The 26,227-nt window shown below is 46.6% G+C and overlaps 9 protein-coding genes and 1 long non-coding RNA gene across 13 annotated transcripts; 6 read left to right on the top strand and 4 right to left on the bottom strand.

The window, feature by feature from the left end:
* The first annotated feature begins 609 nt into the window (after window positions 1-609).
* LOC9660985 (cyclin-dependent kinase 12) lies at window positions 610-1,114 on the top strand. The gene is made up of 3 exons (XM_002962470.2): window positions 610-699; window positions 785-823; window positions 879-1,114. The coding sequence occupies exons 1-3, from the start codon at window positions 611-613 to the stop codon at window positions 997-999; spliced, it is 249 nt and encodes an 82-aa protein (XP_002962516.2). The 5' UTR covers window position 610; the 3' UTR covers window positions 1,000-1,114.
* Window positions 1,115-5,002: 3,888 nt separating this feature from the next.
* Window positions 5,003-5,877, top strand: LOC9662202. Its single transcript, XR_002990192.1, has 3 exons — window positions 5,003-5,381; window positions 5,436-5,496; window positions 5,656-5,877. It is a non-coding gene; the product is annotated as an uncharacterized LOC9662202 (long non-coding RNA).
* Window positions 5,878-7,211: 1,334 nt separating this feature from the next.
* LOC9660987 (uncharacterized FAD-linked oxidoreductase ARB_02478) lies at window positions 7,212-8,987 on the top strand. The gene has a single exon (XM_024660541.1). The coding sequence runs from the start codon at window positions 7,212-7,214 to the stop codon at window positions 8,985-8,987; it is 1,776 nt and encodes a 591-aa protein (XP_024516309.1).
* Window positions 8,988-10,870: 1,883 nt separating this feature from the next.
* Window positions 10,871-12,156, bottom strand: LOC9662203 (3-dehydrosphinganine reductase TSC10A). 2 transcript variants are annotated; one of them, XM_002962892.2, is made up of 4 exons: window positions 11,603-12,156; window positions 11,408-11,555; window positions 11,063-11,354; window positions 10,871-10,994 (listed from the first exon to the last, which is right to left on the bottom strand). In XM_002962892.2, exons 1-4 carry the CDS (start codon window positions 12,131-12,133, stop codon window positions 10,991-10,993), a joined length of 975 nt encoding a protein of 324 aa, XP_002962938.2. In that variant the 5' UTR covers window positions 12,134-12,156; the 3' UTR covers window positions 10,871-10,990. The 2 variants fall into 2 exon arrangements, with proteins under 2 accessions (XP_002962938.2, XP_024515227.1); XM_024659459.1 differs by having other exon boundaries at window positions 11,043-11,354.
* Window positions 12,157-12,216: 60 nt separating this feature from the next.
* Window positions 12,217-16,140, bottom strand: LOC9662204 (pumilio homolog 1). Of its 2 annotated transcripts, XM_024659451.1 has the most exons (10): window positions 15,222-16,140; window positions 13,898-15,162; window positions 13,702-13,843; window positions 13,535-13,642; window positions 13,261-13,473; window positions 13,086-13,196; window positions 12,828-13,022; window positions 12,587-12,761; window positions 12,437-12,499; window positions 12,217-12,370 (listed from the first exon to the last, which is right to left on the bottom strand). In XM_024659451.1, exons 1-9 carry the CDS (start codon window positions 15,834-15,836, stop codon window positions 12,465-12,467), a joined length of 2,859 nt encoding a protein of 952 aa, XP_024515219.1. In that variant the 5' UTR covers window positions 15,837-16,140; the 3' UTR covers window positions 12,217-12,370; window positions 12,437-12,464. The 2 variants fall into 2 exon arrangements, with proteins under 2 accessions (XP_024515219.1, XP_002962939.2); XM_002962893.2 differs by having other exon boundaries at window positions 12,217-12,499.
* A 439-nt stretch (window positions 16,141-16,579) lies between these two features.
* On the top strand, window positions 16,580-17,193 carry LOC9662205. The gene has a single exon (XM_002962473.3). The coding sequence runs from the start codon at window positions 16,616-16,618 to the stop codon at window positions 17,108-17,110; it is 495 nt and encodes a 164-aa protein (XP_002962519.2). The 5' UTR covers window positions 16,580-16,615; the 3' UTR covers window positions 17,111-17,193.
* A 152-nt stretch (window positions 17,194-17,345) lies between these two features.
* Window positions 17,346-18,441, top strand: LOC112342022 (protein CURVATURE THYLAKOID 1C, chloroplastic-like). The gene is made up of 6 exons (XM_024663158.1): window positions 17,346-17,554; window positions 17,754-17,848; window positions 17,922-18,008; window positions 18,063-18,125; window positions 18,192-18,229; window positions 18,291-18,441. Exons 1-6 carry the CDS (start codon window positions 17,392-17,394, stop codon window positions 18,346-18,348), a joined length of 504 nt encoding a protein of 167 aa, XP_024518926.1. The 5' UTR covers window positions 17,346-17,391; the 3' UTR covers window positions 18,349-18,441.
* On the bottom strand, window positions 18,390-19,813 carry LOC9660989 (26S proteasome non-ATPase regulatory subunit 9). 2 transcript variants are annotated; one of them, XM_024663152.1, is made up of 7 exons: window positions 19,778-19,813; window positions 19,635-19,713; window positions 19,469-19,569; window positions 19,247-19,412; window positions 19,132-19,192; window positions 18,967-19,074; window positions 18,553-18,905 (listed from the first exon to the last, which is right to left on the bottom strand). In XM_024663152.1, the coding sequence occupies exons 4-7, from the start codon at window positions 19,385-19,387 to the stop codon at window positions 18,553-18,555; spliced, it is 663 nt and encodes a 220-aa protein (XP_024518920.1). In that variant the 5' UTR covers window positions 19,388-19,412; window positions 19,469-19,569; window positions 19,635-19,713; window positions 19,778-19,813. The 2 variants fall into 2 exon arrangements, with proteins under 2 accessions (XP_002962940.2, XP_024518920.1); XM_002962894.2 differs by lacking the exons at window positions 19,635-19,713; window positions 19,778-19,813 and adding an exon at window positions 18,390-18,498 and having other exon boundaries at window positions 18,557-18,905; window positions 19,469-19,489.
* On the bottom strand, window positions 19,788-21,350 carry LOC112341076 (pentatricopeptide repeat-containing protein At2g13600-like). The gene has a single exon (XM_024660547.1). It carries the CDS (start codon window positions 21,348-21,350, stop codon window positions 19,788-19,790), a length of 1,563 nt encoding a protein of 520 aa, XP_024516315.1.
* Window positions 21,351-21,406: 56 nt separating this feature from the next.
* Window positions 21,407-24,547, top strand: LOC9662206 (putative DEAD-box ATP-dependent RNA helicase 29). Its single transcript, XM_002962474.2, has 11 exons — window positions 21,407-21,865; window positions 21,932-23,087; window positions 23,146-23,203; window positions 23,261-23,386; window positions 23,435-23,477; window positions 23,531-23,607; window positions 23,669-23,721; window positions 23,775-23,856; window positions 23,909-23,965; window positions 24,019-24,127; window positions 24,186-24,547. The coding sequence occupies exons 1-11, from the start codon at window positions 21,415-21,417 to the stop codon at window positions 24,437-24,439; spliced, it is 2,466 nt and encodes an 821-aa protein (XP_002962520.1). The 5' UTR covers window positions 21,407-21,414; the 3' UTR covers window positions 24,440-24,547.
* The last annotated feature ends 1,680 nt before the right edge of the window (window positions 24,548-26,227 follow it).

Below are 26,227 nucleotides of genomic sequence, written 5' to 3' on the forward strand. Positions count from 1 at the left end.
AGTGCTGACCAAGGAGGAGAGATCGGCCTTGGGCGCGATCGTGCTCGATCTCAAGGAGTACAGCTCTCGCGGCTACTCTGTGGATGCCCTTGTTCTTGGGGAGAATGTGGAGGCGTGGAAGGCGATTTGCATGATGCTTATGGTGAAGCTCGTCGCCCGCCGCGAGTGCTTCCATTGCGTGCCGGTGGAGGTCCTCCTCGCGCTGGATCGATCGTACAAGCTCGGTATCAAGATGCGATGGGCGGAGTACCTGGGAAAGATGATCGCCCGTGGCGCAAAGACGAGCTCCAGGAGGAAGAGCACGTTTGCTCACGGCGAGTGGCTCACTGGGATCATCAAGAACAAGCTCGGGCAGCAAGATCAAGGTCGCGTGGAAGAGAATCACAAGCTTGGGCAGCAAGATCGCGCGGAGAAGGAGAAGGAGCACGCGGGCGTCCTCACGGACAAGATGGTGATCGCCGAGGACGTCCACTCGAGCATCCAGCGCAAGCAGCAGTGTGATGCCAGCGTCCAGACGATGATCCAGGAGGAGAGTAGAGATCGTGTGATCATCGCCAGGCAGAGAGAAGACATTCGATTGCTCCGCAGTGAGGTCGAGAGGGGACGAGCGATGGTGGCGTCGCTGAGAGACAAGTATTTGAAGATCAAGCAGGAGGGTATCACTCCACCGCGCAAGAAGATAGCCGATCATGATCAGAGGTAACTTGGAGTTCTTGCGAGGTTCCACGATCTTTGGAAGAACTGATTTTGTTTTCTCTTTTCTTTTGGGGTTTTGTCCTGACAGCATGGATTCGGCTCCAGTGGCAGCGGCTGGCAGCAACAGGTAGGAGCAAAGATTTTGGCTCAAGTTCTTTATTCTTTCTCTTGTGTTCTTCTAGTTTTCGTGAAGAATTGATTGCCCCGTTTGATGAGGATGTGGAAATGGAGGATGCGTTTCCTCCTCCGCTACCATCTTCGCCGCCGCCTCCTCTTCCATCCTCGCCGCCGCCCGATCGCTAAAGTATGATCAAGAGATTCCCTGCAATGCCCTCTCTGGGCATTTGCTGCTGCGAGGGATGGTGAGTGCGAATGTGGAGAGTTTGTCACCTTTTCGATTTTACCAGCATTTGCTGCCTCTGATGTCTGTGGATAGTTTCTTCCTTCCATTTTTTAGGGCTCTTGAGTATTTGGATATCTTAAAATCCCTCCTCTTGATCCCCAGCAGCCGCGGGTAATGTTCTCCAAACAGGAATTGGCTCACCGAAATCCGCCTCGTTCCCGTACGCCCCGGATCCATGCGTGACGCTCGATCCTGGTAGACCCACTGGACTCCATCTCCAGGTACGTTGCGTCTTCGATCGACGAGAGAATCCTCTCGGGAGGGAGGAAGCGGTGGTGGAATCTCACGCTCTTCATCTGGTGCGGTTCTACCTATCAGCCTAGTTATAATTGCTTCTGGGCATCCACATGATCAAAATATTTCAGGTTTCACTTTAATAGCAAACAGTGATTGAGCTTCAGACCTCTGAGAATTCCATCACCCGTGCTAAAACATTTGAGAGGAGTACTTCTTTCAGATTCACTGGTTCTCTATCGTCAGTAAACTCGTGTTTAATTTTTCTTGTCATATACTTAATAGTAGTTATATACTGTTTCTGTTTAATAAGTTAATAGATATATGTCCACTTTTCAGATTATAAATAAGATTTGGAAACTCGAATATATTTAGCAACGAAATTTTATATCCAACGCGATAGGCTAAACAAGATGTTTTGCTAAGTTAAGAATCTAGTAAATATGATAAACTATTTTATAATTTTAATATACACTATAGTTTAACTTTTATGATAGTTTCTAGAAACAGTTTCAAAATGACAGTGGCATATGTTTAGACAAGTCTGAAGCATAGAGAAAAAACAGTCTTTTGCATACCAAAGCGCTTAACCTTTTTAGATATAAATCCTCTTATGGTTGTAAGTGCTCTTATAAATTTTATTGGAATTGCACTTCCTTCAGGACAATATACACCAATAAACTCAACTCTGCCAATGTCTTATTTAATGGGAAATACATTAAGAAGAACAATGGATTTACGGATTTTTATTTTTACAACTTTTGTAGACTGTGGTGTTAATTCTCAAGGTAAGGCACTAGTCAAAAATAATCAAGTAGTGAATGTACTTAGAAGAGCTGGTGCAGATATTCTTCCAATAATTTTGACAAATAGCCCAGCCCATTTCTTAATGATTGTTTTTGATCCAGAGGTTGGAATATTTGGTTTATTATACAGTGTAAGAGGTTTCTTTCCAAAATCTCCATCTAGTACTGCTGAAGTCTTAACAAAAATTCCCTTTTATTGCAACCCACTAAATACAAGGCTTATAAGTGGGTATAAAGATATGCCATTAGCAACATTAAAAGTTGGAGAAGAATTAATTGATTATATAAAACGTTTTACAATAATAATGCAATATGATTGTAATATTGTATTTTATATTAGTGTTAATGCTTTTTGGAGTACAAAAACGTATGGGAAAAGTTTTTATTGTAAATTGAGATTGCAAGAAGATGGTAATCTTGTTTTATATGGTGCTTTTGATATAACTAATTATTGGTCAAGTAAAAGTTACTGTAGAAAATATAATTGTGCTGTACTATCAGAATTTCATGTTCAAAAAGATTGTAATTTAGTCATTTATAGATATGGAAAGAAAAATATACTAACATGGTCAAATGGTAAAGTTTGTTAACCATAATTATAATATAGTATAATATAATTATTATATAATGATATTAAGCAATAGAGACTCAAATTTGGATCACAGCCTCCAAAGTTTTCAAACCTCCAAGAAGCATCCCAAGTTTTTCCCCAAAGTTTTATATTGTTGACAATATTCACATGGACTCTTGACATGTAAAGTTATTGTTTTAAGTTTATCAGTATAGATAATTTATATATTACAATAATTTACTGTTCATTGCATGTAGCAACATTTGGTTTGTTTAATAGTAGTGTTATTCATATTTATTAATCTAATTGATTAACAAGTTTATAGTTATAAATATGTATATAATTTATAAATACAAGATTAGTCTACTAGAAAGTATTTAGGAAAATTTATAAATTATAAATACAAGTTTAATCTAAATAAATAACAGCTGTTAGATGGTAGATCCTAAAATATCCAAATATATTTCTTAAGCACACAAAAAAACATTAAATTTAATTAATAATAATTTTTTATACATAAAACTTATAAATATAAAAATCTTGTTTATATTTATGTTTAACTTATTTTGATTAGGGCACCATGAACTTAGTGATGGAGTTTTCTTGTTTAAGCACATTTGTCAGATTCACCAGAATGGCAACCACTTAGATGGCCCATCCCATTTTCTTTGTTTCCCTTTCTTATATCGAGAGGAATTCAGGCACTATACTTTTTGGATCTTTGCGTGCTTAGGGGTGCACTGAGCTTTCCACTCACCACCACTGGCCTGAATTTCCTCTTGTTCCTTTGCAATGGTCATCCCATTCCCTTCGTCACTCTTTCGTTCCCCTACACCTTTCATACATATTTCTACACAAACAGGCCACTGGGCCTCATCGAAATCCGCCTCGTTCCCATACGCCCCCGATCCAGGCGTGAGGTCGACCAGAATCGCATTCGCGGCGCTCAGCTCCGCCCTCGCTCGATCGTCTCCGTCACTCCAGCTGCTGCCGAGGATCACATCACATGCCACAGTACGCGGCGCCACGCGGGATTCACAGCATTGTCTCGACCGTCGCGGCTCACGGCGCCGCCCCCGACGAACACGCCAGTGAGGGACACGCGCGGGAAGAGCTCCCGGATGCGCACCATCGCCTCCGCTAGATTCCCCGGCGAATATGCGACCGTTGTCCTGGGAATGCGCCGCGACGCCAGTGGAATCCCCGCGGTGGTGGCGGTGTCCACATCGCGGCAGCTCGATCGCCCCTGGCATTGGATCGCCAATCGAAACTCCTGGAACGAGGGGAAGGATTGGAGGCTCCCGCTGGATCGAAGCTGAGGATCCTCCCGCGCGAGCTCTTCCAACGGTGCCCCGAGCGTGGCGCTGGCGAGCTCCATCCCGCTGTTTGGGAGGAGATACGAGAGCGTGAGCTCGGTGGTGTTGGTGATCAAGAAGGTCCCCGCCCAGCCGGCGCGCTCGAGCGAGGGGTGGAGCTCGGTGAATTGAGCGAGCGTTCGCTGGAAGCTGGGCTTGTCCGGGGTTGAGAGGTTGTACTGCGCGAAGACGAGGCTGTCCAGCGCCGGGTAGAGCCAGTGCGTGGCCGCGATGCCAAACGTTCCGCCGCCGCCGCCGCCGCCGCGCATCGCCCAGTAGAGATGCTGGTTCTGGCAGCGATTGGCAACGGCGAGGCTTCCATCCGAGGTCACCACCGAGAACTCCAGGACGTTGTCCGCGGCCAGGCCGAAAGTTGGCGAGAGTGGGCTGCGCCCTCCGCCCTGGGGATGGCCTCCGGCAGCTCCCACGGAGCTCGATCCACCGCCGACGAGCACGAACTTGCGATCAAACACCGCCTGGTAGAGCTCTTCCCACTTGACTCCAGCACCGACCGTCACTGCCGGGAGGTACGTTGCTCCTTTGGATCGATGAGAGCATCCACTCGGGAGGAAGCGGTGGTGAAATCTCATGCTTTTCATTTGGTGTGTCCGGATGCTCAGCGCTCCCGCGGCGGTGCTCCGCCCGAGGTAGGCGCAGGTTCCTGGCGGCCGCGAATCCCACCGTGGATTGACGCCGAGCCTTGCGAGCACGATGAGTTTCGAGGGGAGTCTATCGAGCAGCGATCGGTTGATCCCATTTGCCAGTTGCTAGCTTGCATGGCTCCCCTCCAGAATGGGAAGCTCCATCGCTGGCGTGCGTCTCGGCAGGCTCAAGCTAGAAACTTTAGCAACGCTCTAAAACTGAAATAAATACTAGCCGAGCCACTTAGGGCTCAGGGCTCCTCAGATAATTTTTTTCCCCTCTCTAGTTTGTGGTGAAAATCCCTGTTGCTGCCAGGCCGAGAAAGCCTTCTGGCTCAATCTGAAGAGATCAAAATCGAGCTTTATGAGTCTGATTTTCACGATGCCAATATGTGACGAAGGTGAGGTTTTTCTTTTGGTAAAAGGCCACTGGCTGAGTTGCCGAACAAGGCGATATAGCGGGATCCGAGAGCTTGTTTGATCCTTACAGGACAATCCTGGGTGGATATTGGTCGGCATTGGAGATCAGGTGGATAGGAACAGCCTCGAGCTCTTCGAAACCACAAGTACGTCTTTTCTCGTTTCTTTCCTTGCTTTTCCTTGTAACTTGTCTGACAGATTGTTGTCCATGGCACACGAAGAAAACTTAGCTCTCTAGCGCAAGTCCTGCAAAAGGTAGATGGTGGATTTACGTTCTTCTTACAGGCCTCGTTCGTGATCGGTGGACAGGCTTTTACAGCGCTTGCTATTCAGTTCAAGCATAAAGCTCCTGCACATCGTGCTCAAAATCGTAAGAAACAAACCACTTGTTCTCGAGACTGAATTGTCTACTTGCACTACACGAAATCGAACTTACATTGGAACAAACGAGCTTTGCATCCATGACAGCGTTTGCTCTCAGTTGTATGCTTTTGCATTCCAGATTTACAAACGCTTTGACTGTTTGCAGGTCAAGGTGTACACCACAGAAGTTCAGCAGCTGAATTCTCCGCTCCACAACTACATCCGAGCATCAGTTGGACTCGGCATGATAAAGTCCTGATTCCGTGCTCTACACTCATGTGCAGGATTTACCTCCGGCTGTTATCAGGGAAGTTCTTGAGCTTCAGGAATGTTTCAATTGTGGCATTTGGATTTTCGGTTCCAATACCTGTTTCTTGGAATGCAATAGTAAAACAGAAGTTCTTTAATATTCCAGGGTGATGGATCCTTATACTAATATCCTCCAACTCAACCTCTGAAGTTTTGATCTTTAGTCACTTCTACCATCCGACCAGTCTTGTTGTGTTGGTGTTGGCTTGCATAAGAATGTCATTATATGTATGCTAATTGGAATGAATTCGATGATATATCTGATGTAGATCATAAGAGACACAAATCTTATCCAACACTTTTTAGATACGTATTAGTCTCTTCATAATGTTTATTAGTTTTAGATACGTATTAGTCTTTTCATAATGTTTATTAATTTTATGTAGGATCTTCTAAAGCCAAATTATATTTTATAAATAACACAATACAAGGAATCAATTAATAATAATTTTTTAATTGCAAAAGTATATATATATATATATATATATATATATATATTATAAATTTCAAGAATGAAACATTTTACTTAAATAGAAAGAATTATGTTAATGGCAATAGTTACAAAGAACCCTTGATAAAACATCAATGAACTATTGTATTTTGTAACACAATTTGCCATAAAATTTTGTTCCCCACCAAGATTGGAGATGAAACCAGATCAGTTGCAAAAGAATTTTTAACATCCCTTGAAAGTATAATTGGCATGGTGAGAATGTTTTTTTTTTTCTGGGAGAGCAACTCAAAATGAAACAAGATATAATCAAGCTTAACTATAAACATTATAAAATGAGTGTTTTAATTAAAAACATGTAAAATATTTACATAGACTTCTTATCGTGCTAGAAGCAAGAGCATAGTATACAAGCTGCAAACAAATGGCATGAGTTTAAGTCCATGGCAGTTGCAAGGCCATCTGCAATCCAAAGTTGGAGAGGGAATCCACATCTGTGCCTGTCTCTTTTGACAGGGACCTTGTAGCGAAACGAGAATAAGAGAATTAATTTGTCTATAAGATCACATCTAGAATTTCTGAACAAGTAAAAAACACAGTCTTCGATTTTCTAGACGTATAACTGGCAAGGTTTGACAATGTCTGATCAACGCGCAAAAAAGAGCACTCACATAGCAAGAGTCAGACCTTAGAAGTTTTCCAGTGTCAAAGCCCAAAGTGCGGTTCTTTTGTTTTTGGCGGCCGCTCAGAGTAAGATTTTCCTGGATGAACACAAGAACAAGTCCCCGCGGAAAGCCACGGTATATAAAAAAAGGAGCAATCAATTCGTGCTCACATCATTCGCTCCATCCTTTGATCATTCGAAGCGTTTGACAAGAGCTCTATCGTTCCGATAGCTACAATTTCTTTACGAGTCCATGTCAGGAAAGAAGAAAAAGGTTGTACGTTGACATCACACAGCCATGAAAACAGCCACGGTACCTCTGCTCCTCATCGTGATCGTCGCATTCCATCTGGCTCAATCCTTCCGGCCTCCATGCCAATGCACAGCCTTCGATCGCCACTGCTGGCCCGACTCTCAATCCTGGGCCACCTTCAACGCCTCCATCGATGGAAAGCTCATCCGCGTGGTTCCTCCGGCCTCTCCTTGCCACGATCCAGCTTTCAATCGGCGAGCCTGCCGAGAGGCACGCCAGCGATGGAGCTTCCCGTTCTGGAGGGCGGACCAGCCGGGAGCCATGCAAGCCAGCAACTGGGAATCAAACGGGATCACCGATCGCTGCTTGATAGACTCCCCTCGAAACTCATCGTGCTCGCAAGGCTCGGTGCCAATCTACGCAGTAGCAGCGAGAAAAGCCTCCCACATCCAAGCAGCGGTGGGATTCGCGGCCGCCAGGAACCTCCGCCTCGTCGTAAAGAACACCGGTCACGACTACCTCGGCCGGAGCACCGCCGCGGGAGCGCTGAGCATCTGGACACACCAAATGAAAAGCATGAGATTCCACCACCGCTTCCTCCCGAGAGGATGCTCTCGCCGATCGAAAGACGCAACGTACCTCCCGGCAGTGACGGTCGGAGCGGGAGTCCAGTGGGAAGAGCTCTACCAGGCGGTGTTTGATCGCAAGTTCGTGATCGTCGGCGGTGGATCGAGCTCGGTGGGAGCTGCCGGAGGCCATCCTCAGGGCGGAGGCCACAGCCCACTCTCGCCAACTTTCGGCCTGACCGCGGACAACGTCCTGGAGTTCTCGGTGGTGACCGCGGATGGAAGCCTCGTCGTTGCCAATCGCTGCCAGAACCAGGATCTCTACTGGGCGATGCGCGGCGGCGGCGGTGGAACGTTTGGCATCGCGGTCACCGCCACGCACAGGCTCTACCCGGCGCTGGACAGCCTCGTCTTCGCGCAGTACAACCTCTCAACCCCGGACAAGCCCAGCTTCCAGCGAACACTCGCTCGATTCACCGAGCTCCACCCCTCGCTCGAGCGCGCCGGCTGGGCGGGGACCTTCGCGATCACCAACACCACCGGGCTCACGCTCTCGTATCTCCTCCCAAACCGCGGCATGGAGCTCGCCAACGCCACGCTCGCGGCACCGCTGGAAGAGCTCGCGCGCGAGGATCCCCAGCTCCGATCCAGCGGGAGCCTCCAATCCTTCCCCTCGTTCCAGGAGTTTCGATTGGCGATCCAATGCCAGGGGCGATCGAGCTGCCGCGATGTGGACACCGCCAACACCGGCATCGCCACCGCGGGGATTCCACTGCTCCTGGCGTCGCGGCTCATTCCAAGGACAACGGTCGCATATTCGCCGGGGAATCTAGCCGAGGTGATGGTGCGCATCCGGGAGCTCTTCCCGCGCGTCTCCCTCACTGGCGTGTTCGTCGGGGGCGGCGCCGTGAGCCGCGACGATCGAGACAATGCTGTGAATCCCGCGTGGCGCCGCGCGCTGTGGCATGTGATCCTCGGTAGCAGCTGGAGCGACGGAGACGATCGAGCCGAGCAGCGCGCCAGGGCGGAGCTGAGCGCCGCGAATGCGATGCTCATCGATCTCACGCCCGGATCGGGGGCGTATGGGAACGAGGCGGATTTCAATGAGCCCCAGTGGCAAGAATCCCTGTTTGGAGAACATTACACGAGGCTGCTGGCGATCAAGAAGAGAGTCGATCCGGCGGGGATTTTCCGATGCTACCACTGCGTCGGGAGCGAGGAGTGGAGCGAGGATCTTCTATGCGCCACGCGATAGTCCTGTGAATACTCAAGAACCCTAAAAAGGGGGTTCTTAATTGTTGGTAAAAATCCAATAAAAGGAGGGGTAAAAACTCCACATTGATTGATTGAACCAAAATCTTTGCTCCTACCTTTTGCTGCCACCCGCTGCCACTGGAGGCGAATCCATGCTGTCAGGAAGAAACCCAAGAAAAAAAGAGACCAGTTCTTCCAAAGATCGTGGAACTCACAAAGAACCTCGCAAGAACTCCAAGTTCGTGATCGGCTATCTCATTTTCGGCCCTCGCATTTTCTCTCGCGATATTGTGGTAAAGGAAGAATAGGCTGATGGAGGAGTTGGGGTCGTTGAAGTAGAAAAATGTATGAAAAGTGTAAAGGAATGATGAGGAAAGAGTGACGAAGGGAATGGAGTGACCATTGCAAAGGAACAAGAGGAAATTCAGCCCAGTGGAGGTCACACAACTCCCAGTGCACCCCAAGATCCAGAAAGAATAGTGCTTATAAGTTTAATTAGGCTGATGGGATCTACCATTTAACAGTTGTTATTTATTTAGATTAAACTTGTATTTATAATTTATAAGCTTTCCTAAATTAGTATATTTTAGTTTATTCTACCATTTAATGGTTGATATGCAATAAGATTAATCCTGAGTATATAAATTATATACATGTTTGTAGCTTTAAACTTGCATTTGATCAATTAAATTAATAAAAATAACACTACTATTAAGAAAACCAAATGTTGCTACATACAATGCACAGCAAATTATTGTTTAATATTTAAATTATCTATGCTGATAAATATATAATAATAAGTCAAGATTCCATGTGAATATTGTCAACAATATACACTGTTTCTTATTCTTGTATCAAAGGTTGAAAGTTTGAACATATATGAATCAGTCTAGAATATATTTATAATATTAAATTTGTTTAATAGTACTTATATTATACTATTATGGTTAACAAACTTTACCATTTGACCATGTTAGTATATTTGGATTTCCATCTCTATAAATGACTAAATTACAATCTTTCTGAACATGAAATTCTGATAGTACAGCACAATTATATTTTCTACAGTAACTTTTACTTGACCAATAATTAATTATATCGAAAGCACCATATAAAACAAGATTCCCATCTTCTTGCAATTTCAATTTACAATCAAAAATTTTCCCATACTTTTTTGTACTCCAAAAAGCATTAACACTATTATATGATATAATATTACAATCATATTGCATTATTATTGTAAAACGTTTTATATAATCAATTAATTCTTCTCCAACTTTTAGTGTTGCTAATAGCATATCTTTATACCCACTTATAAGCCTTGTATTTAGTGGGTTGCAATAAAAGGGAATTTTTGTTAAAACTTCAGCAGTATTAGATGGAGATTTTGGAAAGAAACCTTTTACACTGTATAATAAACCAAATATTCCAACATCTGGATAAAAAAAAATCATTAAATAATATGCTGAGTCAAAATTATTGGAAGAATATCTGCACCAGCTCTTCTAAGTACATTCACTACTTGATTATTTTCGACTAGTGCCTTACCTTGAGAGTTAACACTGCAGTCTACAAAAGTTGTAAAAATAAAAATATGTAAATCAATTGTTCTTCTTAATGCATTTCCCATTAAGACATTGGCAGAGTTGAGTTTATTGGTGTATATTGTCCTAAAGGAAGTGCAATTCCAATAAAATTTATAGTCAATGTCCTCAACACTAAAACCCTAAATCCTGCTTTACACTGCTTTCCAGTCAATGATATTTGGGCAATGATATTGTGTTTGCAGTTGCACACACAAACCTCAAACACAGCCCATGGAATGTTTATATATAATGAAGTTGTTTTGGGGGCTATTGTGATATTTGCTAACTATTTTAGATCTTTAAAGTTATGACCGTCTTAAATTTAAATTTTGTTGTTAAGATCATTACCAGAACTTCCCAATTACACTCGTTTAAGCTATTCCTCTTGGCATTGTCCTTTCAATTGTGGCATGGTGGGTTAGCTGCGAAGAAAACGTTATTTGTAGTTCCAGGAAGAAGGCAAGAGTTACCGCTTGGATATTACACGCACTTCTTATGCTTGATAAGCCATGCTCGGATCGTCCTGTACCATCCGTATTGTATGAAGAGCGAGATGATTCGCGTGACCGGAAGGAAGACAATCTCTGCAAGAGTGTAGCAAACAGACATGTGTGGGGACATGCCTGTGCAAAGGATGGCGAGAAGATGGCCATCAAAGTTGCAAGAAACGTTGAACCTCCCTGCTCTGATCCCGTCCATGGCTTTTCTTGCGACGTCGATCGCCACCATTGCACTGGAGGACTCAGACAAGATCTTTGTTATCTCCGGTTTGAACTTGTTCTCTGCATGTTTAACACACGAGAAGAGGAGAAAAAGAGGAAGCGAAAAGGCATACCTTCTCGGAGTCCGGGAGTGTCTGTGTCAGGAGGATAGATGACCGAAATCTGGATCTTCCGGAGGAAGAGCTCTTGTTTGAGGCTCTCCGCGAATTTTACCAGCGCAACCTTTGCTCCCGAGTAGCATGCGAATCCATAAATTCCAGCCTACGAAAGAAGAAGACCGTGATAGAAGACCAACAGAAAAGAAGTACCTGGGCTGCTTGAGAAGAGAAGATCGCAATGCTGCGAGGATACACCCCGCCATCTCTCACCATCCCTGGCAACGCGGCCTTGATCACATTCATCGTCCCCATGAAATTAATCCCCACCACCGTGTCGAGATCCTCGTCTCTGGCATCCTCAAACGCGCAAGGAATAGAAATCCCGTGGCTGCAAACCAGCACATCCACATCCCCAGCCTCAACCATTGCCCTCCGCAGCCCTGCTCGATCCAAAACATCGGCACTGACAAATCCCACCTCCGTGTCACTAGATCCACTCACAGCCGCCGCGACCGCATCCCTGGCCTCTTTCAACCTCTCGACATTCCGCGCCAAGAGCGTCACCTTGCGCGCGCCATGCGCAGCGGCAATCTTCGCGAGCTCAAGCCCGATCCCGCTCGATCCACCAGAAATAAGAATGTGCCTGCCACGGATCTCCACCGGAGACGACGGCACCTTGAGAACCCACAGAGCGAGCAGCACGATCGGGAGCAGCAGCAAGATCGCTAGAACGAACACCATCGCCAACGCCCATAAACCCTAAATTCCCCACAAGCCCTAAAACTCCAAGTAGTGGATTATACAAAGAAATGTACACTTAAAGCGACAAAATTACCAACATAAATAAAGAACGTTAGAAAGGACGTCCCGTTACAGTGCTACCACTCTGGTCTTCTTCTTCTTCTTTACTTCTCTCTTCTCTTCTCATTTCTTCTCCCCATCCTCCACAGGGTACAAAAGTTATTACACTATTTACGTCTGCAAACAACACAACAGAGAACACAAATTTACACTTTAGTTGCAAGAGGAAAACTTTTGCTGTGCCTGTTTGGTTTGACGATTTCTCGCTCGCTTAGATCGTCGCGTGAGCAGCAGCGCCACGCCTCTCTGGAAGGGAAATCTCGAGACGCATTAGCTCTCTCTTAAACTTTAGAGCAAACAAAGCTAGAACAAGAGAGAAAGCTTGGTTCGTACCTCCAGCAGCCACGAGCTTTTCCACCCGCGCAACGATGTGCTTGCCATAAGTGTACTTTTTTAGAGCGTGGAGGTGGACTTTGATACGACCCAGGAGCATCTCTCGTTGCTGGTCACTGCAAGTCTCCAAAACCTTTTGCACCACGTAGTTTGCAAACTGGTCCTTCATCATCGCCTGCGTGGAGTGGAGCCGAGCGTGAGCAAAACGAAAAAAACTCTCTTTTGCTGTTCATCTCTTTACCTGTAATGGCGCGTTCTCGTCCGTGGTGCCAAGCATCTCATCCACCAAAATTTGCCGCTCCGCCGGCCCCCCAAACTCTAGGCACTTCTCCACTACATTCGAAGCGAACTTGTGCTGGCTCATCTGTACAATCTGCCCGGCCAGCTTAGTTATTATCTCGCTCCTCTCATGGGGTTTCCCATGTTCCAAAACGTGCTGCACAAAATTTACAACAAACAATCAAAAACAGAATCCGCAATAAAGCCACCTTGGATTTACCTGAATAACGTAATTCCCATACTGATCCTGCGCTAGACTGCAGGTGGCGCCCAGGATTTCTTCCATGATTCCTGCCTGTTTCTGATCGTCTGTACAGTGCTCCAGAACTCTCTGCACCAACGTAAAAGATTTCACTCCAATGATTAACTCCCACAGCAGTCTTTTCGTAAGTTACCTGAATCACCCGGCATCCATACGGATGAGTCGAGAGGACGAGTACTTGACCATAGAACGCGGATATGATAAACTGTATTTTGTCCGGCGGGACACATTCAATACATTTCTGAATGACATGATTCCCGTTTTGGTCTCGCACACATCGCATGACATGCCCATCCAGTTCTACTACGAGTTGAGTTTGTTGGTCCACATCACAGACCTCCAATGCCTACACAAACATATAGCAAGCTCTTTGTCTGTCTACAACTTCAAAGAGAAACAATGCATACCTTTTGTATGACACGACAGCCATACATCTGCAAGCTCAGCTCCAACATATGACCAACGAGTAAATTTGCGAGCTCTCTGCGCTGCTGAGAGTTACCGTGTTCAAAAAACTGCACAAGGACGGACATGTAAGATCCTTCAGTTCTTACGTGCGACATAAAAACCATACCTTCTGGATCACATAGTTTCCGAAAACATCTGTCATGAGTGTAAACGCCTGAGGCAGAACCTCGTCAAAGACCATGGCTTTCTCCTCCGCAGTCGCGGCCTCCAGCTTTTGCTGAATGAAACGGCTACCGTGTTGATCGGCACTGTTAAAGAAGATCCTCAGTTTCTCTCAGCAACAAAAACTCCACTTTAAATACCTGAATTCCACAACGTGTCCCACAATGTCGGAGAGCTCGAACCGGCGGCTTTTACTGCTCTTAAACTCTTCCAAAAGTACAGATCCTCTGATGTCATCACCAAGATCACTTCCACGCTGCCAGCCATAATTTAGACCCGATCGCAGAGACGCCAGTGCCTCGCGATGAAGAACGCTTGATGAAGCCGAGGTCGAGCCGAGTGACGAGTAATACGGTGGAACAGTCCGCCCCCCATAGTACAAAGGATTCGGCTTCAGTGAGCTAGAAGAAGCACTCCTACCAAAATGATGCTTGTGATCCCCAATGTATCCCAGGTCGGAAGATTCAGACTGCAAATAATTGCGCAAAGCAACTTCGTCCGCAGCACGTTGCAGATACTGCAGATATAGAGCCTCCTGAAGCGAGCTCGACGAAACCCCGCCATCAACTTGCTGCTGCTGCTGCTGCTGCTGCTGAGCATATTTGTACAATTGCTGCCTGTCGATCCCACCAGAGGCACCTGCCAGTGCCGACCGTGCACTGAGCCTCGCTGCTGCGTTGTCGAACAAAGCGTTTGGAGACGAGTACGTGCCTCCCATAAGTGGAGTCGACTGATAACCACTTAAACCATACTGTTGTTGGCCGTAAACGGACTGCAAGTTCTGGTAGTAAGGATTTCCAGCAGCTATATACGACATGGCTGCGGCGGCGGCGGCGGCGGCAAACGCGTTGGAGTTCGAACTTCCAGGCTGAAGAGGCGGCGCCGTTCCGGCCTCGTTGGTAAGGCCAAACTGCTGCATCTGATCCTCGAGAAATTCCGTGTACGTTTGTGACGAAGGCTGCTGTACAGGTGCACGCTGAGAGCGTCGCTGATGCTGATGCTGCTGCTGGCGATATCGCATTTGACTGTGTTGGTCTCCTCCCTTGTCACGCTGGGACTGCTGCTGCTGTACAGTGTCGAAATTAGTTGACTCTTGCATGCTCAAGCCTTGCAGTGCTGCGCCAAGGTCGATCGCGTTCGAGCTTCCGGATCTTTTTACAGCGTTCCCCATGCCTATACTTCCTAGTTGGTCCCCGGAGACGGTCGGCTCAGCAGACGGGCTACGTTTCGGGGGAAACGGACTATGACGGCCACTTGACTCTGGAACCACTTGAGAGGAATCCAAGTGCGACATCTCCTGCAAATGCATTAGTTGCATCTCTACGTTGGACATGTTGGACGAGCTATCCTCTTTGCCATCGTGGTTGTAACTGTACACAGGTGATGGTGTTCGAGGAAAATCTTGCTGCCAAAAAAGTCCACCGATCAAAATTTGAAAACAGGAAACTCAACAAACACACTTACCTGAATGAGATCGACTAAGCTTCTGCCATGGGCTCCAAACCCATGGCCCAAAGCTCCCTCTAGCGCTGCCTTGTGCTGCTCTGGGTCGTCCTCAACATGTTCCAACGAGTCCTCGGGCATTATTGGCTGCGACGCGAACAAGGACCTGCTATTGTTGTCGTCGAAAGATCTCAGCTTCCAGTTGCTATCTTTGTTTCCACCGGCGAGGCGCTGAGCCAGCCTCAAGTTGTCCCACGAGATAATCGGTGGTGGCAGCCTGGGATTCAAGTTTATGTGCGAGTTGTAGTACGCAAGGTAGGCAGGATCCGAGCGCAATTGCTCCTCGCTCTCGTAGCTTTCTTCCCTCTCGGCCAGTCCCTTGGAAATCCTTCCGGGGCCAAAGCTGCTCGGATCCAGTAACCCACTGACCGCCGCCAAGGACCCCTCCACACTCGGCGGAGCACTCTCACTCCTGTGCATGAGAACGTCGCCATTCACCATGCTCTCGTAGCGCGATCGCTCCTTGAGCAGCATGGAGAGCTCTGAGTCGAGTGACGGAGCCGGGGCCCCGGAGGTGCGAATGCCATTACTCAAGCTTCCTCCTGGCATCAGTCTCACCGGGCTCTCAGTAGCCATCGAACGATCAATCCCTCCCGAAATTTCGAGCGCTGCCGGCAAAAAGGCAGCGCCGGAAAAGAATCGAGCAGCGCCTAGCTTCCCTTGCTCCTCCTCCTGTGCTTCTTCCTCCTCCTCCTCCTCCCCCGCCACGAAATCAGGGCAGACAAACGAACCTCGACGCGTGCCGCCGGCGGCGCTACCGCCGTCCTCCTCCAAGCTCAGGCACGCCAAACCCTAGGCGCCATCGCCGCTAGCACCATCGCTCTACCTAAGAGCAGTGAAAAAAGGGGAGAAACCACACAGAGCATCACATTCTGTGAAAGCAGCACGGTATAAATACAAGAACTGGTAGAACGGTTAGAGCCGTCGGATCGAGCATCTGACGGCCCAGCGCCCACCACGACAATTTTAGGGCTTCTGGCTGCCGTTAACAAGTGCTGTCCGTACGGACGGCCCCCCAGCCGCACGATGCCTCATCCGACGGCTGGCGTCGGCCGGCGCCGCTCTTAGGGCTCCTCGTACCGTTTGTGACCGGAATTAGGGCTCCATTGGCTAGCGCATTTACGTACGCGTACGGGGCAGACAAGCATATCATACAAAAGGCCTTTTATTTTTTCCGCCCAAAGAAAATCGTCTCCACTCCCACAGTGTTAGGTCTTTGAAGAGACGATGTGCGTTGACTAAACCGCCCCGTCGATACGATATGATTCCTCTGGAATGTCACATCCCACACCATTATAAGTTCCACGAATATTCTAGAGGCACCAAAATCTTGGAGCTTCCATTGTTTTGTAGCTATGGCCATAGCTACAATGTTTGCCGGGAAATCATCCTTCATCCACCGGGGCTCCATCGCGCCGCAAATTTCCCACTTGGGCAAATTTCCCAGCCGGGCGCTCCACTTTGCCTCTCCAAGGGCTGAGAAATCCCTCTCTTCGTCCTCAACTGGGGAGATAGCCGCCATAGCCGGTACCTCCGTGGCAATCCCAGTAGTGGCTTGGTCCCTCTTCACGCTCAAGACCACCGGTTGTGGCTTGCCACCCGGTCCCGGGGGATCACTTGGGGCGCTAGAAGGGGTGAGCTACCTCGCCATTGGAGCTCTCATCGCTTGGTCCATTTACACCAAAGCCAAAACCGGGTCTGGCCTCCCATCCGGTCCCTATGGACTGCTTGGGGCGTTGGAGGGCGTGTCCTATCTGGTCCTTCTCGGGGCTCTAGTGGTCTTTGGCTTGCAATTCATCGATCACGGCTACATCCCAGGGCCTCTCCCAAACGAGCAATGCTACGGTTAAAAAAAAGCGCGCTAAGTGTGTAATTTAAATCTACTTTGAATTTAACTGGCGCCAAATGGGCACTGGATATTCTCCACTTGAAATTTTTCACCACGACTAGCGCCACATGCCACCACCTTATCCTCAAACACCTTATCGCGCCAAGCGTTCTCTTCGAGCCACTGTGGTTCTAAGATGTTCGGCCCATCGCAGCCCTTGGTACTGCCACGTGTCTAGATCCTGTAAGAGCTCATGAGAGCTAGGTTGCATTTTCACTGTGCTTGGGAGGAAGAGGTATAGCTATGGCGTGCTCGTCGTCGGCAACATGCGTGATCAATTCCGCTAGGGCAGCTCCGGGCGAGGGTTTTAGGAATTCACATTGCGTCCCGGCGGCATTGCGGCCGGGTCTAGGATCTTCATCGCTTCCATCGCTTTCCTCGGGCAAAATCTCGTCCAGGACACTAGGTATGGATGGATTTTGGCGATTGCGCTGTAGATTTTCTTGTTCTTGCGGTTTTTGCCGCCCCGATCTGGCATTTTAGAGCGCATTTGTCACAGAGATTCCATCAGCATTGACGATTTGCGCATTCATCGATCGTGTGCTTCCATCAGCATTGACAAATTCGCACTTCCCATGCTTTTTTATTCATTTCTTGTGTGTCAGAGCTAAGAACGCCCTCTCGGATGGTCGCGTTTGCGACGGAGACATCCTCCACTGAAGCAGCCGCTAACGATTTTTTGAAGAAGATCCAAGACGCTGTAAGTACGCTAGCCTAGTGAATGCATTCTATAGTATACTTTTTATCTCTTTTTTTTCTTTGCCTTCTTCCAGTGGGAGAAAACTGATGACAAGCTCGCAGTTGGCGGCCTGGGCTTTGCTGCGTTGCTAGTTTTGTGGGCTTCGACTGGACTTATCGCGGTGAGCTTCAAACTTCCAGCGTCTTAAACTATAGGTGCTTCTTTCTTACACCAGGCGATTGATAAGCTTCCAATCCTGCCTACGTTCTTCGAGCTCGTTGGCCTTTTGTTCTCCTCAGTAAGTTGAAAACTTCTCTCAAATTTTTTGCACTTCGATCTGTGACACTTTGATTTCGTTGTCCAGTGGTTCGTCTACCGATACTTGCTCTTCAAACCTGACAGGTAAGTTACCTCCTACGTTCCTAAATTCCAAAACTAACGCAAGACCCTGGTGATCATGCAGAGAAGAGCTGCTCAAGAAGATCGACGAAACAAAAGGAAAGATTACCGGCTCCGAGTGAGTTCTTTCTCCTTCGGTTCAACTTTTGCAGCGAGAAGCCTGTAACTTCTACAACCGAGCCAGTAAATAAAAACCTTGATGATTTTCCGAGCTAGATGATCACAACAGTTGCGATCGCAAACACGACTATCTGAGAGGCTGGATATGACACCTGAGAACGAAACAAACTCGTCAAGACCGAGGAAAACAATACGAGAGAACAAACTTACCCGAGAAGACCACTTCCTCCCCACCTCCGAGGAGTAACGTAGAGATGTTCTTCAACACCTCGCCTCAGGACGATGACTGCGATGGCACGGTTCTCGTGGCTCTGGCCTTCGAGCGCAAGCCTTCGCAAGCAATCGTCTCCGCCACCCTCGACGCTCCCAAACTTGACCAGCTGATCTCCAACGACGATTCCATCTCTTGCTGCGGGTGACCCCTCGGCTACTTCGTCAAACACTGCGAAAGGCAAGCGTCCGGGATTATCCTCATCCATAGCTACAGCAGCGTTTTCGATCGACGAAGCTCCTCCACTGCCGGACTGGAAAAATCTGTGTGGAACTTGCTCGCCTTCAGCTAAACGAGAGAAAAAAAACGAAGAAATGAGAAAAACAACGTTTTGCATCCTGGACGATACCTGTTCTCTTCTGCGGGAGAGAAAAATCCAAATCCTTGCTGCCAGAGTGAAGAATATGGATGTTCTTCTCTATCCTATCAGTGATTTCCTTACGATCGTTCTTTAGCACTGCATTTTCACAAAACTCCGTGAGAAAAAAAGCAACTTTGATCGAGGAAATCTAACCAGCCAGCTTTTGGCGATCGCTTCTCACGGCAGCTACGTCAATGTCCGCTCTTGGAAATCCCTGTTACACGACACAACTTGATGAGCTCCTCGCCGATCTAGCTCAAGGATTTACCTCGCTATCGACGAGATTCCCAGATAATCCAGGCCCGCCGGGGCGACACAAGCGCTGGATGATGCCATCCATCTCCTCCTCCATGGCGGTGCGCTGCTCCATGAGCGCCATCGTCTCCGCCTTGATGTTTGCACCCACCATCGCTGAAATCTGTTAGCCCTAAAATCTATGACAATATAGCATACCAATCAGTTCTAAACAAGAAAAAAATCTCTTACACACTTTGGAAGTTTCTTCTCAATCTGAGACAATGAGGTAAAATCCAATGGAGAAAACTTGGTACTCAGCAAAATTCTCGTCAGTTTCCACGAGTTTAGCAAGATCTATGAATAAGGAGCAAGAGACAACCATTAGAACACAAGGGAAAAAAAAGAGGACGACGAAGAACCTGGTTTGCGTGTGTTCTATTTAGTGATCGCAGCTTCGTGACCCACAACTCTCGTCGATTTCCACGACTCCAGCAAGATCTATGAATGAAGAGCGAGAGACAACCATTAGAAAACAAGGAGAAAAACGAGGACGACGAAGAACCTGGTTTCTATCAGCTTCGTGATACAAAATTCTCGTCAGTTTCCACGACTCCAGCAAGATCTAAGAATGAAGAACCATTAGAACACAAGGAATAAAAAGAGGACGACGAGGAACCTGGTTTGCTTGTGTTTCTCCTGCCGATTATCTGTGAGTGTTCTTCCCACATTCCAACGCTCCTGTAAACGTTCGCCATGAGAACGTAAGCCAGTCCCTGTGTAGCGTCCAGCCGCAACGACGCCTCAAACGCAACCTTGGCCACTTCCACGTTTCTCCACTTCCAGCAAGCTCCTAGAATGGTGTTCCAAGTCACTGTGCTTGCTTCGAACGGCATGCTCTCGGCCATAGCCACTGCCTCGTTGAGTAAGTTTGCCTGGCCGAGGATGTCCACCATGCAGTGGTAGTGCTCAAGGCTGGCACGAATTCCATACTGCGACACCATAGCTGCGAAGAACTCCTTGGCCTTCTCGACGAAGCCACCATGACCGCAAGCTCGGAGGAGCGACAGGAAAGTGATCCCATCCGGACGAACGCCTTCTTCTCGCATTCTCTGGAAGAGCTGGACTACTCGCTCGGCGTCTCCTATCCGGCCATACCCGGCTATCAGAGTGCTCCAAGTCACTAGATTTCTCATCCCGCTGCTCATCGACTCGAAAACTTGTAGAGCAGCAGCCATGCTCCCACACTTGCCGTAGAAATCCAGCAGCGAGTTGCAGAGAAATCCATCTCTCGACAGGCCGCGCTTGGAAATCTCGTCGTGAATCTTCCTCCCACTTTGTAGAGCCGAGAGGATGCTACAGGCCTTGAGAGCAGCGGCAAAAACCCGAGCATCCGGCTCGATGTTCATGCTCTCGAAGAGCTCCAATCCAGACTTTGCCTCCCCATTTTCTACGCAAGCCACTATGATCGAAGTCCATGAAACCACGTCGTGACTGGCCATCCTGTCGAAAACCATCCGAGCGTCGAGCAAGCTCCCACACTTGGCATACGTATCGATCAACCTGTTGGCGAGAAAACCATTGAAGAGATCCTTCTTCTTCCGAGCCTGGGAGTGTAGATCCAGTACTCTCTCCAGAAATTCCAGCTTGACGAGCTTCTCATCGATTAGAGTGCCAGTCGATCCTTCTGCCAGGCCGGAGATGGCTAGAAGCGCTGCGACGTAAGTCCTGGAAGTCGGAGAAAATCCCTGCGATCCCATTCTTTCGAAGAGCTCCCAAGCTCTCTCGGCCTCCCTGTTCGTGGTGTGGCCGAGTATCAGTGTGTTCCAGGACACCACATTGCGGTGCTCCATCGCATCGAACACCAGCCTCGCATCGGCCAAGCTCCCGCATTTCAAGAACACGCTCGCCAGATTGTTGGCGAGGAAGACGTTGGAGAGATTCTTGCTCTCGGCGGCCAATGCGTGGATCTTTCTAGCAGCACCGAGGTCCCTGGAGCAACCGCATTGCCTGAGCGCCGCGAGGAGCGCTGGAATCTGGATTGCATCGTCCTGTTCTCGACGAAATCGCAAAGCGCTGCTTGCTGATCGATGCGAGAGCCGCTGGAAGGAGCAGCGCCGCGATCGCCAAGCTCCCATTCGAGCTCCATGCGCGATCTAGAGAAATATTTCGCGATTCTAGGTTTAGGGTTTAAGGTAAGCGATGGAGGAGGAAGAACACCACAGCGCATCCGAGGCGGAGGACGATGGCGGCGATGGCGGCTTCCCGATGGCAGGTGTGGCAGATTTCATGAATGTCGACACCAGATCGGCTTCCCGGATCAAGCACGACAAGAAGCTCAAGAAGAAGGCCAAGTCCGGGGGTTTCGAGAGTCTCGGCCTCAGCCCCAGCATCTATCAGGCAATCCGGAAGAAAGGCTACTCCGTGCCGACGCCAATCCAGAGGAAGACGCTGCCGCTGATCCTGGCCGGGAACGATGTGGTGGCCATGGCTCGGACAGGGTCGGGTAAGACTGCCGCATTTCTCATTCCAATGCTGGAGAAGCTTAGAGCTCACAGTCCCAAGCCTGGAGCTCGAGCGCTCATTCTCTCGCCGACGAGAGAATTGGCCTTGCAAACGTTTAAGTTTTGCAAGGAACTTGGGCGAAACACTGGTACGTGGTGCTTTTCACTCTCCTCCGTCCTCGATTTTTTTCTTATCGCTTTTTCTGTGTGCCTAGATTTGAGGATCACTGTCCTCGTCGGTGGTGATAGCATGGAGACGCAATTCGAGCAACTTAGCAAGAATCCGGATATCTTGATCGCTACTCCTGGTCGACTCATGCACCATCTCTCGGAAGTGGAGGGTATGTCACTCAAAAGCGTCGAGTACGTGGTTTTTGACGAGGCCGATCGACTGTTTGAGATGGGATTCGCGGAGCAGCTCAGGCAGATTCTAACCCAGCTTCACGAGCTCCGACAAACTTTACTTTTCAGCGCTACGTTGCCAAGGCTACTTGCGGATTTCGCCAAGGCCGGGCTCAAGGATCCATTGACGGTGCGTTTGGACACCGAGACGAAGATCAGCCCCGACTTAAAACTGGCGTTTTTCACCATGAGGAAGGAAGAAAAGCTCGCGTGCCTCGTCCATCTTTTGAGGGAGGTGGTTTCTTCGGAACAGCAGACCGTGGTTTTCGTCTCGACGAAACATCACGTCGAGTTTTTGTTCGAGGTTTTGAAGAGTGAAGGCATCGATCTGGCAGTCGTCTACGGGGCAATGGATCAGACGGCTCGGAAGATCAACGTTGCGAAGTTTAGAGCTCGGAAGACGATGATACTCCTCGTGACAGACGTTGCGGCTCGAGGAATCGATATCCCCCTCTTGGACAACGTGGTGAACTTCGACTTTCCTGCAAAGCCCAAGCTTTTTGTTCATCGAGTTGGCCGTGCTGCTCGAGCGGGAAGAACAGGCACAGCTTATTCGTTTCTCACATCGGACGAACTTCCTTATCTACTCGACCTCCACCTCTTTCTTTCCAAGCCGGTGCGTCCAGCGCCAACAGAGGAAGATATCGTCTCATCTCCGGGTCTGTTATCAGAAACTGAAGAGGCAGTATCCAGAGGTGAAACTGTCTATGGGCGATTTCCACAGTTGGTTCTAGATACCACTATGGAGAGAGTACGAGAAAGCATTGACCAAAGCACAGATATCTTGGCATTGCAGAAAGCATGCAGCAACGCTTACAGGCTCTATTCCAAAACCAGGCCTACACCGTCTCCTGAATCCTGTAAGAGAGTGAAAACTCTAGCCAAAGAAGGCCTTCATCTGCTCTTCAGGAAGAAAGCCGGCACGGCTGATGCAGCTGCAGCGTTCGCAGAACGTCTCAAAAACTTCAAGTAAGCTGTTTATATATTTGTTTTGTTTTGTTTTTTCCTTACATGATTAACCTTGTAGACCAAAGCAAACGGTTCTTGAAGCAGAAGGTGAAGCTGCTAAAGCGAAGAAAAGAAAGGTGCGAAAGTCATTCCATTATCTTCTTATGACTTTAGCTAACTTACTTTTGATATAGACTCCCCTCGCAGACTCTGTGGACGTTATGAAGAGAAAAAGGGAGGTGCACGACAGATTTGTAAAACCCCGGGAAAATGCGCAAAATTCCCTCCGGGAAAGTGTCCAACAGTTATCAAGTAACGAGGTCAGCATACTCTCTCAAAATATCTGTTTTTAACACGTCAATTTATAGACCGATGAGTGCTCGATGCCACCAAAGAAGAAGAGTAGAAATGGTTTGTTGGATGCTCCAATACACGACGTAACTAACCAGCTTAACATTTTGCAGGTGGAGAAGGCCTTAAAATTATCTCCAACAATTTTCGCGATGAAGAGTTCTACATCAACTCCATACCCTCAAACAGGGTCGGTGAATTATTTCACAGTACATTTCTGCATGTGTTAAATTTCGTTTGTTTTGTGACAGCACTCGGAATTGGGTCTAGCTGTTGATGCCTCTGACGGGTTTGGAAAGAACAGGTGATGCCACGACTGCATACGGCTTTTAATGTAACATAAATGTTTTACTGCAGACTGGACACCGAAGTACTTGATCTTGTTCCTGAAGACGACTCCGGAGTACAAAAGCAAAAGGCTACTTATCACTGGGACAAAGTAAGCTTCACTTTTTTGAGACTTGTTTAACGTTTTTCCCGGTGCTCTGCAGCGAAGCAAAAAGTACATCAAGCTCAATCGTGGAGAGAAGATAACTGCATCTGGAAAGGTTTGGGCGGCTACTAAAAGCGGAATTTATCTGACTTGGAACAATTTTTACAGATCAAAACGGAGAGCGGTGCCAAGGTTAATGCCGGAAACCGCAACCTTTACAAGAAGTGGGCAGAGCGAAGCCACATGAAAGTTTCTAAGTTTTCAAACGAGAATGATGGTTCGTCCAAAATCGCAGCTCGTTTCGAATCTTAAACTTTTTATCCGTGCCTGTGCAGACGACGAAAAAACGGACGGCCGCAAGAGGAAGGGTGGGTTCGACAGAAAAAATGGCAGCGGAAGGAACAAGAGGATGAAGCAAATTCCAAACGCAGGCGCTCGCAGGGAGCTCAAAGGCGTTGAAGAGGTGCGAAAGAAAAGGCAAGAGAGCAAGAACAAGTCCACAAAGAAAGGTGGTTTTGCTAACAATAGAGGCAAAGGCAAAGGTGGCCCTGTTGGAAGAGCCAAAGGCAAAGGTAGCAAAAGGCGTTAGAAACTTAGGCCCATATTCCATTAAAGTTGTTTTGGCCTTTGAGGAAGGAACAGTTTGGAATGCCTCTCTTACAGCACTTCAAAATAATTTATGTTTTTGTAGTGTGAACTAGAGAGAAATCAAGATGTAATGAAATAACCATAAATCATCCTTCCTTCCAACAAATAGAAATTTTCATTTAATCCAACATCATTCTCAAATGCTTTAATAGTGTATTTTTCTATAATATTTCTTGATTTTCATTTATTTTTAAGTGTTTCTTCCATGCCAGGATAAATTATGGTATGTTTGTTAAATCTAAATTTTTAAATTCCAAACCAGTCAATTCTAATTTTTCTAATTTCAAACCATCCAACTATAAAGCATTCAATTGTAAAAAAGAAAAAGTAAAAATGGTGAAAAAAAAAGTTGAATTGAAAGATAAATTTAAATGGCCTTTAAAGCCAAAAATAGACAATTAAGAAAAATTGATTATATTTCTATTCTTTAAAATTTAAATTGTTTAACCCTCTAAAATGTTTTATTTAAATTTAAATTCTAAAAAAAACACCACTAATATATTAAAACTTTTGTGTGCTATATTATTTTAAAGTTTCATCTTAAATTCCATTATTTGAAAGTTACTTTATATCATTGACTAAAACGTCTTGATGCTTCTTTTGTAGGGGATAAATTTAAAATGTGGAGATTGACTTTTAAATAAAAGGTAATTTTTTTATTTACTTTTCATCTAAGAAAGGTTAAATTTTTTTCCCATTGATAAAAAGGGCTAAAAACTATATTGAAAGGAAAATTACATAGATGTCTTTCTTTCTTTATATTCTAAATTTAAATTGTTTTACACCAGTCCACATTATCTTAATTAGAAGCATTCATTGAGAAGACGTATGAGTTGATTAAGTGCAATTTTTATTGGAAGAATATGAAGGTTGATATCCTTAAATATTGTAAATCATACGAACTTTGTCAGCAGGTTAAGGTGCCACGGGAGAAGCCGGGGGGACTTTTGCAACTTTTACCTATTCCTCAAAGCTGTTAGTATAGTATCTCTATGGACTTCATCACTTGTTTGCCACGAACACAGAAGCAAAAGGAGCAAGTATGGGTCATAGTGAATCGGTTGATGAAGTATGTGTGGTTGTTAGCTCTTCGGAAGACTATCACTGCCTCAGATTTGGCTGCGGTTTATTTGGAGAAGGTTTTCCCTGATTTTGGTTTGCCAAAAGACATCATTAATGATCAAGATTCAAAGTTCAATGTTTTTAACATTTCCAAAGTAAGTTGACTTTTAACAGTATTAGTTGGAATTGTCATGCAAAGTTATTATAACCTCATAAGATCTAAAAAACAAAAGTTAAAATTAAACTTGAATAAAACTTTTTTTTACTTAGAAATATACTCCACCAAACCTCCTTCATCTCTATAGTCATGTCTAACTTTTCAAATAGCTCCTTGAAGTGTTAATAGCAATTTGCACTCCTTCCTAGTCAAGAATATACTTTGTTTGGGATAAAGTCTATAAACTTGAAAAACTATTCATCTATTTTGAATTTATCTTTTGTTGTCAATGATTATCTATATGTTTTATAATGCATACTAACTAATCCTGGAATATTATTTTTGAAATGCTAGACAACTCTTGTAATAAACCCCAACATAATGTTGTATTCATTTGTTGTTAAAGCTACAAGTTTATTCCAAGTTTAGATTTAAGTGTGTACTACTTAAATTAGGCTATTGTAAATTAATTCAACTGTATCATTCTAAAGAAGTAATAATTGAATAAAC

This window comes from Selaginella moellendorffii, unplaced genomic scaffold (assembly GCF_000143415.4).
Source record: "Selaginella moellendorffii unplaced genomic scaffold, v1.0 SELMOscaffold_2, whole genome shotgun sequence".
Lineage (NCBI taxonomy): Eukaryota > Viridiplantae > Streptophyta > Lycopodiopsida > Selaginellales > Selaginellaceae > Selaginella > Selaginella moellendorffii.

Bases quoted from the DNA above. Each gene is read 5' to 3' on its own strand.
- LOC9660985 (XM_002962470.2), top strand. From the start codon at position 611: ATGGTGGCGTCGCTGAGAGACAAGTATTTGAAGATCAAGCAGGAGGGT. The intron at 700-784 runs GTAACTTGGAGT...TTGTCCTGACAG, and splicing joins ATAGCCGATCATGATCAGAG to CATGGATTCGGCTCCAGTGG. The intron at 824-878 runs GTAGGAGCAAAG...GTGTTCTTCTAG, and splicing joins GCAGCGGCTGGCAGCAACAG to TTTTCGTGAAGAATTGATTG.
- LOC9660987 (XM_024660541.1), top strand. From the start codon at position 7,212: ATGAAAACAGCCACGGTACCTCTGCTCCTCATCGTGATCGTCGCATTC.
- LOC9662203 (XM_024659459.1), bottom strand. From the start codon at position 12,133: ATGGTGTTCGTTCTAGCGATCTTGCTGCTGCTCCCGATCGTGCTGCTC. The intron at 11,556-11,602 runs GTACTTCTTTTC...CTTCTTTCGTAG, and splicing joins TCTCTTCTCAAGCAGCCCAG to GCTGGAATTTATGGATTCGC. The intron at 11,355-11,407 runs GTATGCCTTTTC...TTAAACATGCAG, and splicing joins CACTCCCGGACTCCGAGAAG to AGAACAAGTTCAAACCGGAG.
- LOC9662204 (XM_024659451.1), bottom strand. From the start codon at position 15,836: ATGGCTACTGAGAGCCCGGTGAGACTGATGCCAGGAGGAAGCTTGAGT. The intron at 13,643-13,701 runs GTATGGTTTTTA...GTCCTTGTGCAG, and splicing joins GAAACTATGTGATCCAGAAG to TTTTTTGAACACGGTAACTC. The intron at 13,474-13,534 runs GTATGCATTGTT...ATGTTTGTGTAG, and splicing joins GCTGTCGTGTCATACAAAAG to GCATTGGAGGTCTGTGATGT.
- LOC9662205 (XM_002962473.3), top strand. From the start codon at position 16,616: ATGGCCATAGCTACAATGTTTGCCGGGAAATCATCCTTCATCCACCGG.
- LOC112342022 (XM_024663158.1), top strand. From the start codon at position 17,392: ATGGCGTGCTCGTCGTCGGCAACATGCGTGATCAATTCCGCTAGGGCA. The intron at 18,009-18,062 runs GTGAGCTTCAAA...TTCTTACACCAG, and splicing joins CTTCGACTGGACTTATCGCG to GCGATTGATAAGCTTCCAAT. The intron at 18,126-18,191 runs GTAAGTTGAAAA...TTCGTTGTCCAG, and splicing joins TTGGCCTTTTGTTCTCCTCA to TGGTTCGTCTACCGATACTT.
- LOC9660989 (XM_002962894.2), bottom strand. From the start codon at position 19,387: ATGGTGGGTGCAAACATCAAGGCGGAGACGATGGCGCTCATGGAGCAG. The intron at 19,193-19,246 runs GTAAATCCTTGA...GTCGTGTAACAG, and splicing joins GGAATCTCGTCGATAGCGAG to GGATTTCCAAGAGCGGACAT. The intron at 18,499-18,556 runs GTAAGTTTGTTC...TTTCGTTCTCAG, and splicing joins GGAGGAAGTGGTCTTCTCGG to GTGTCATATCCAGCCTCTCA.
- LOC112341076 (XM_024660547.1), bottom strand. From the start codon at position 21,350: ATGGGAGCTTGGCGATCGCGGCGCTGCTCCTTCCAGCGGCTCTCGCAT.
- LOC9662206 (XM_002962474.2), top strand. From the start codon at position 21,415: ATGGAGGAGGAAGAACACCACAGCGCATCCGAGGCGGAGGACGATGGC. The intron at 23,387-23,434 runs GTCAGCATACTC...GTCAATTTATAG, and splicing joins AACAGTTATCAAGTAACGAG to ACCGATGAGTGCTCGATGCC. The intron at 23,857-23,908 runs GTAAGCTTCACT...GGTGCTCTGCAG, and splicing joins CTACTTATCACTGGGACAAA to CGAAGCAAAAAGTACATCAA.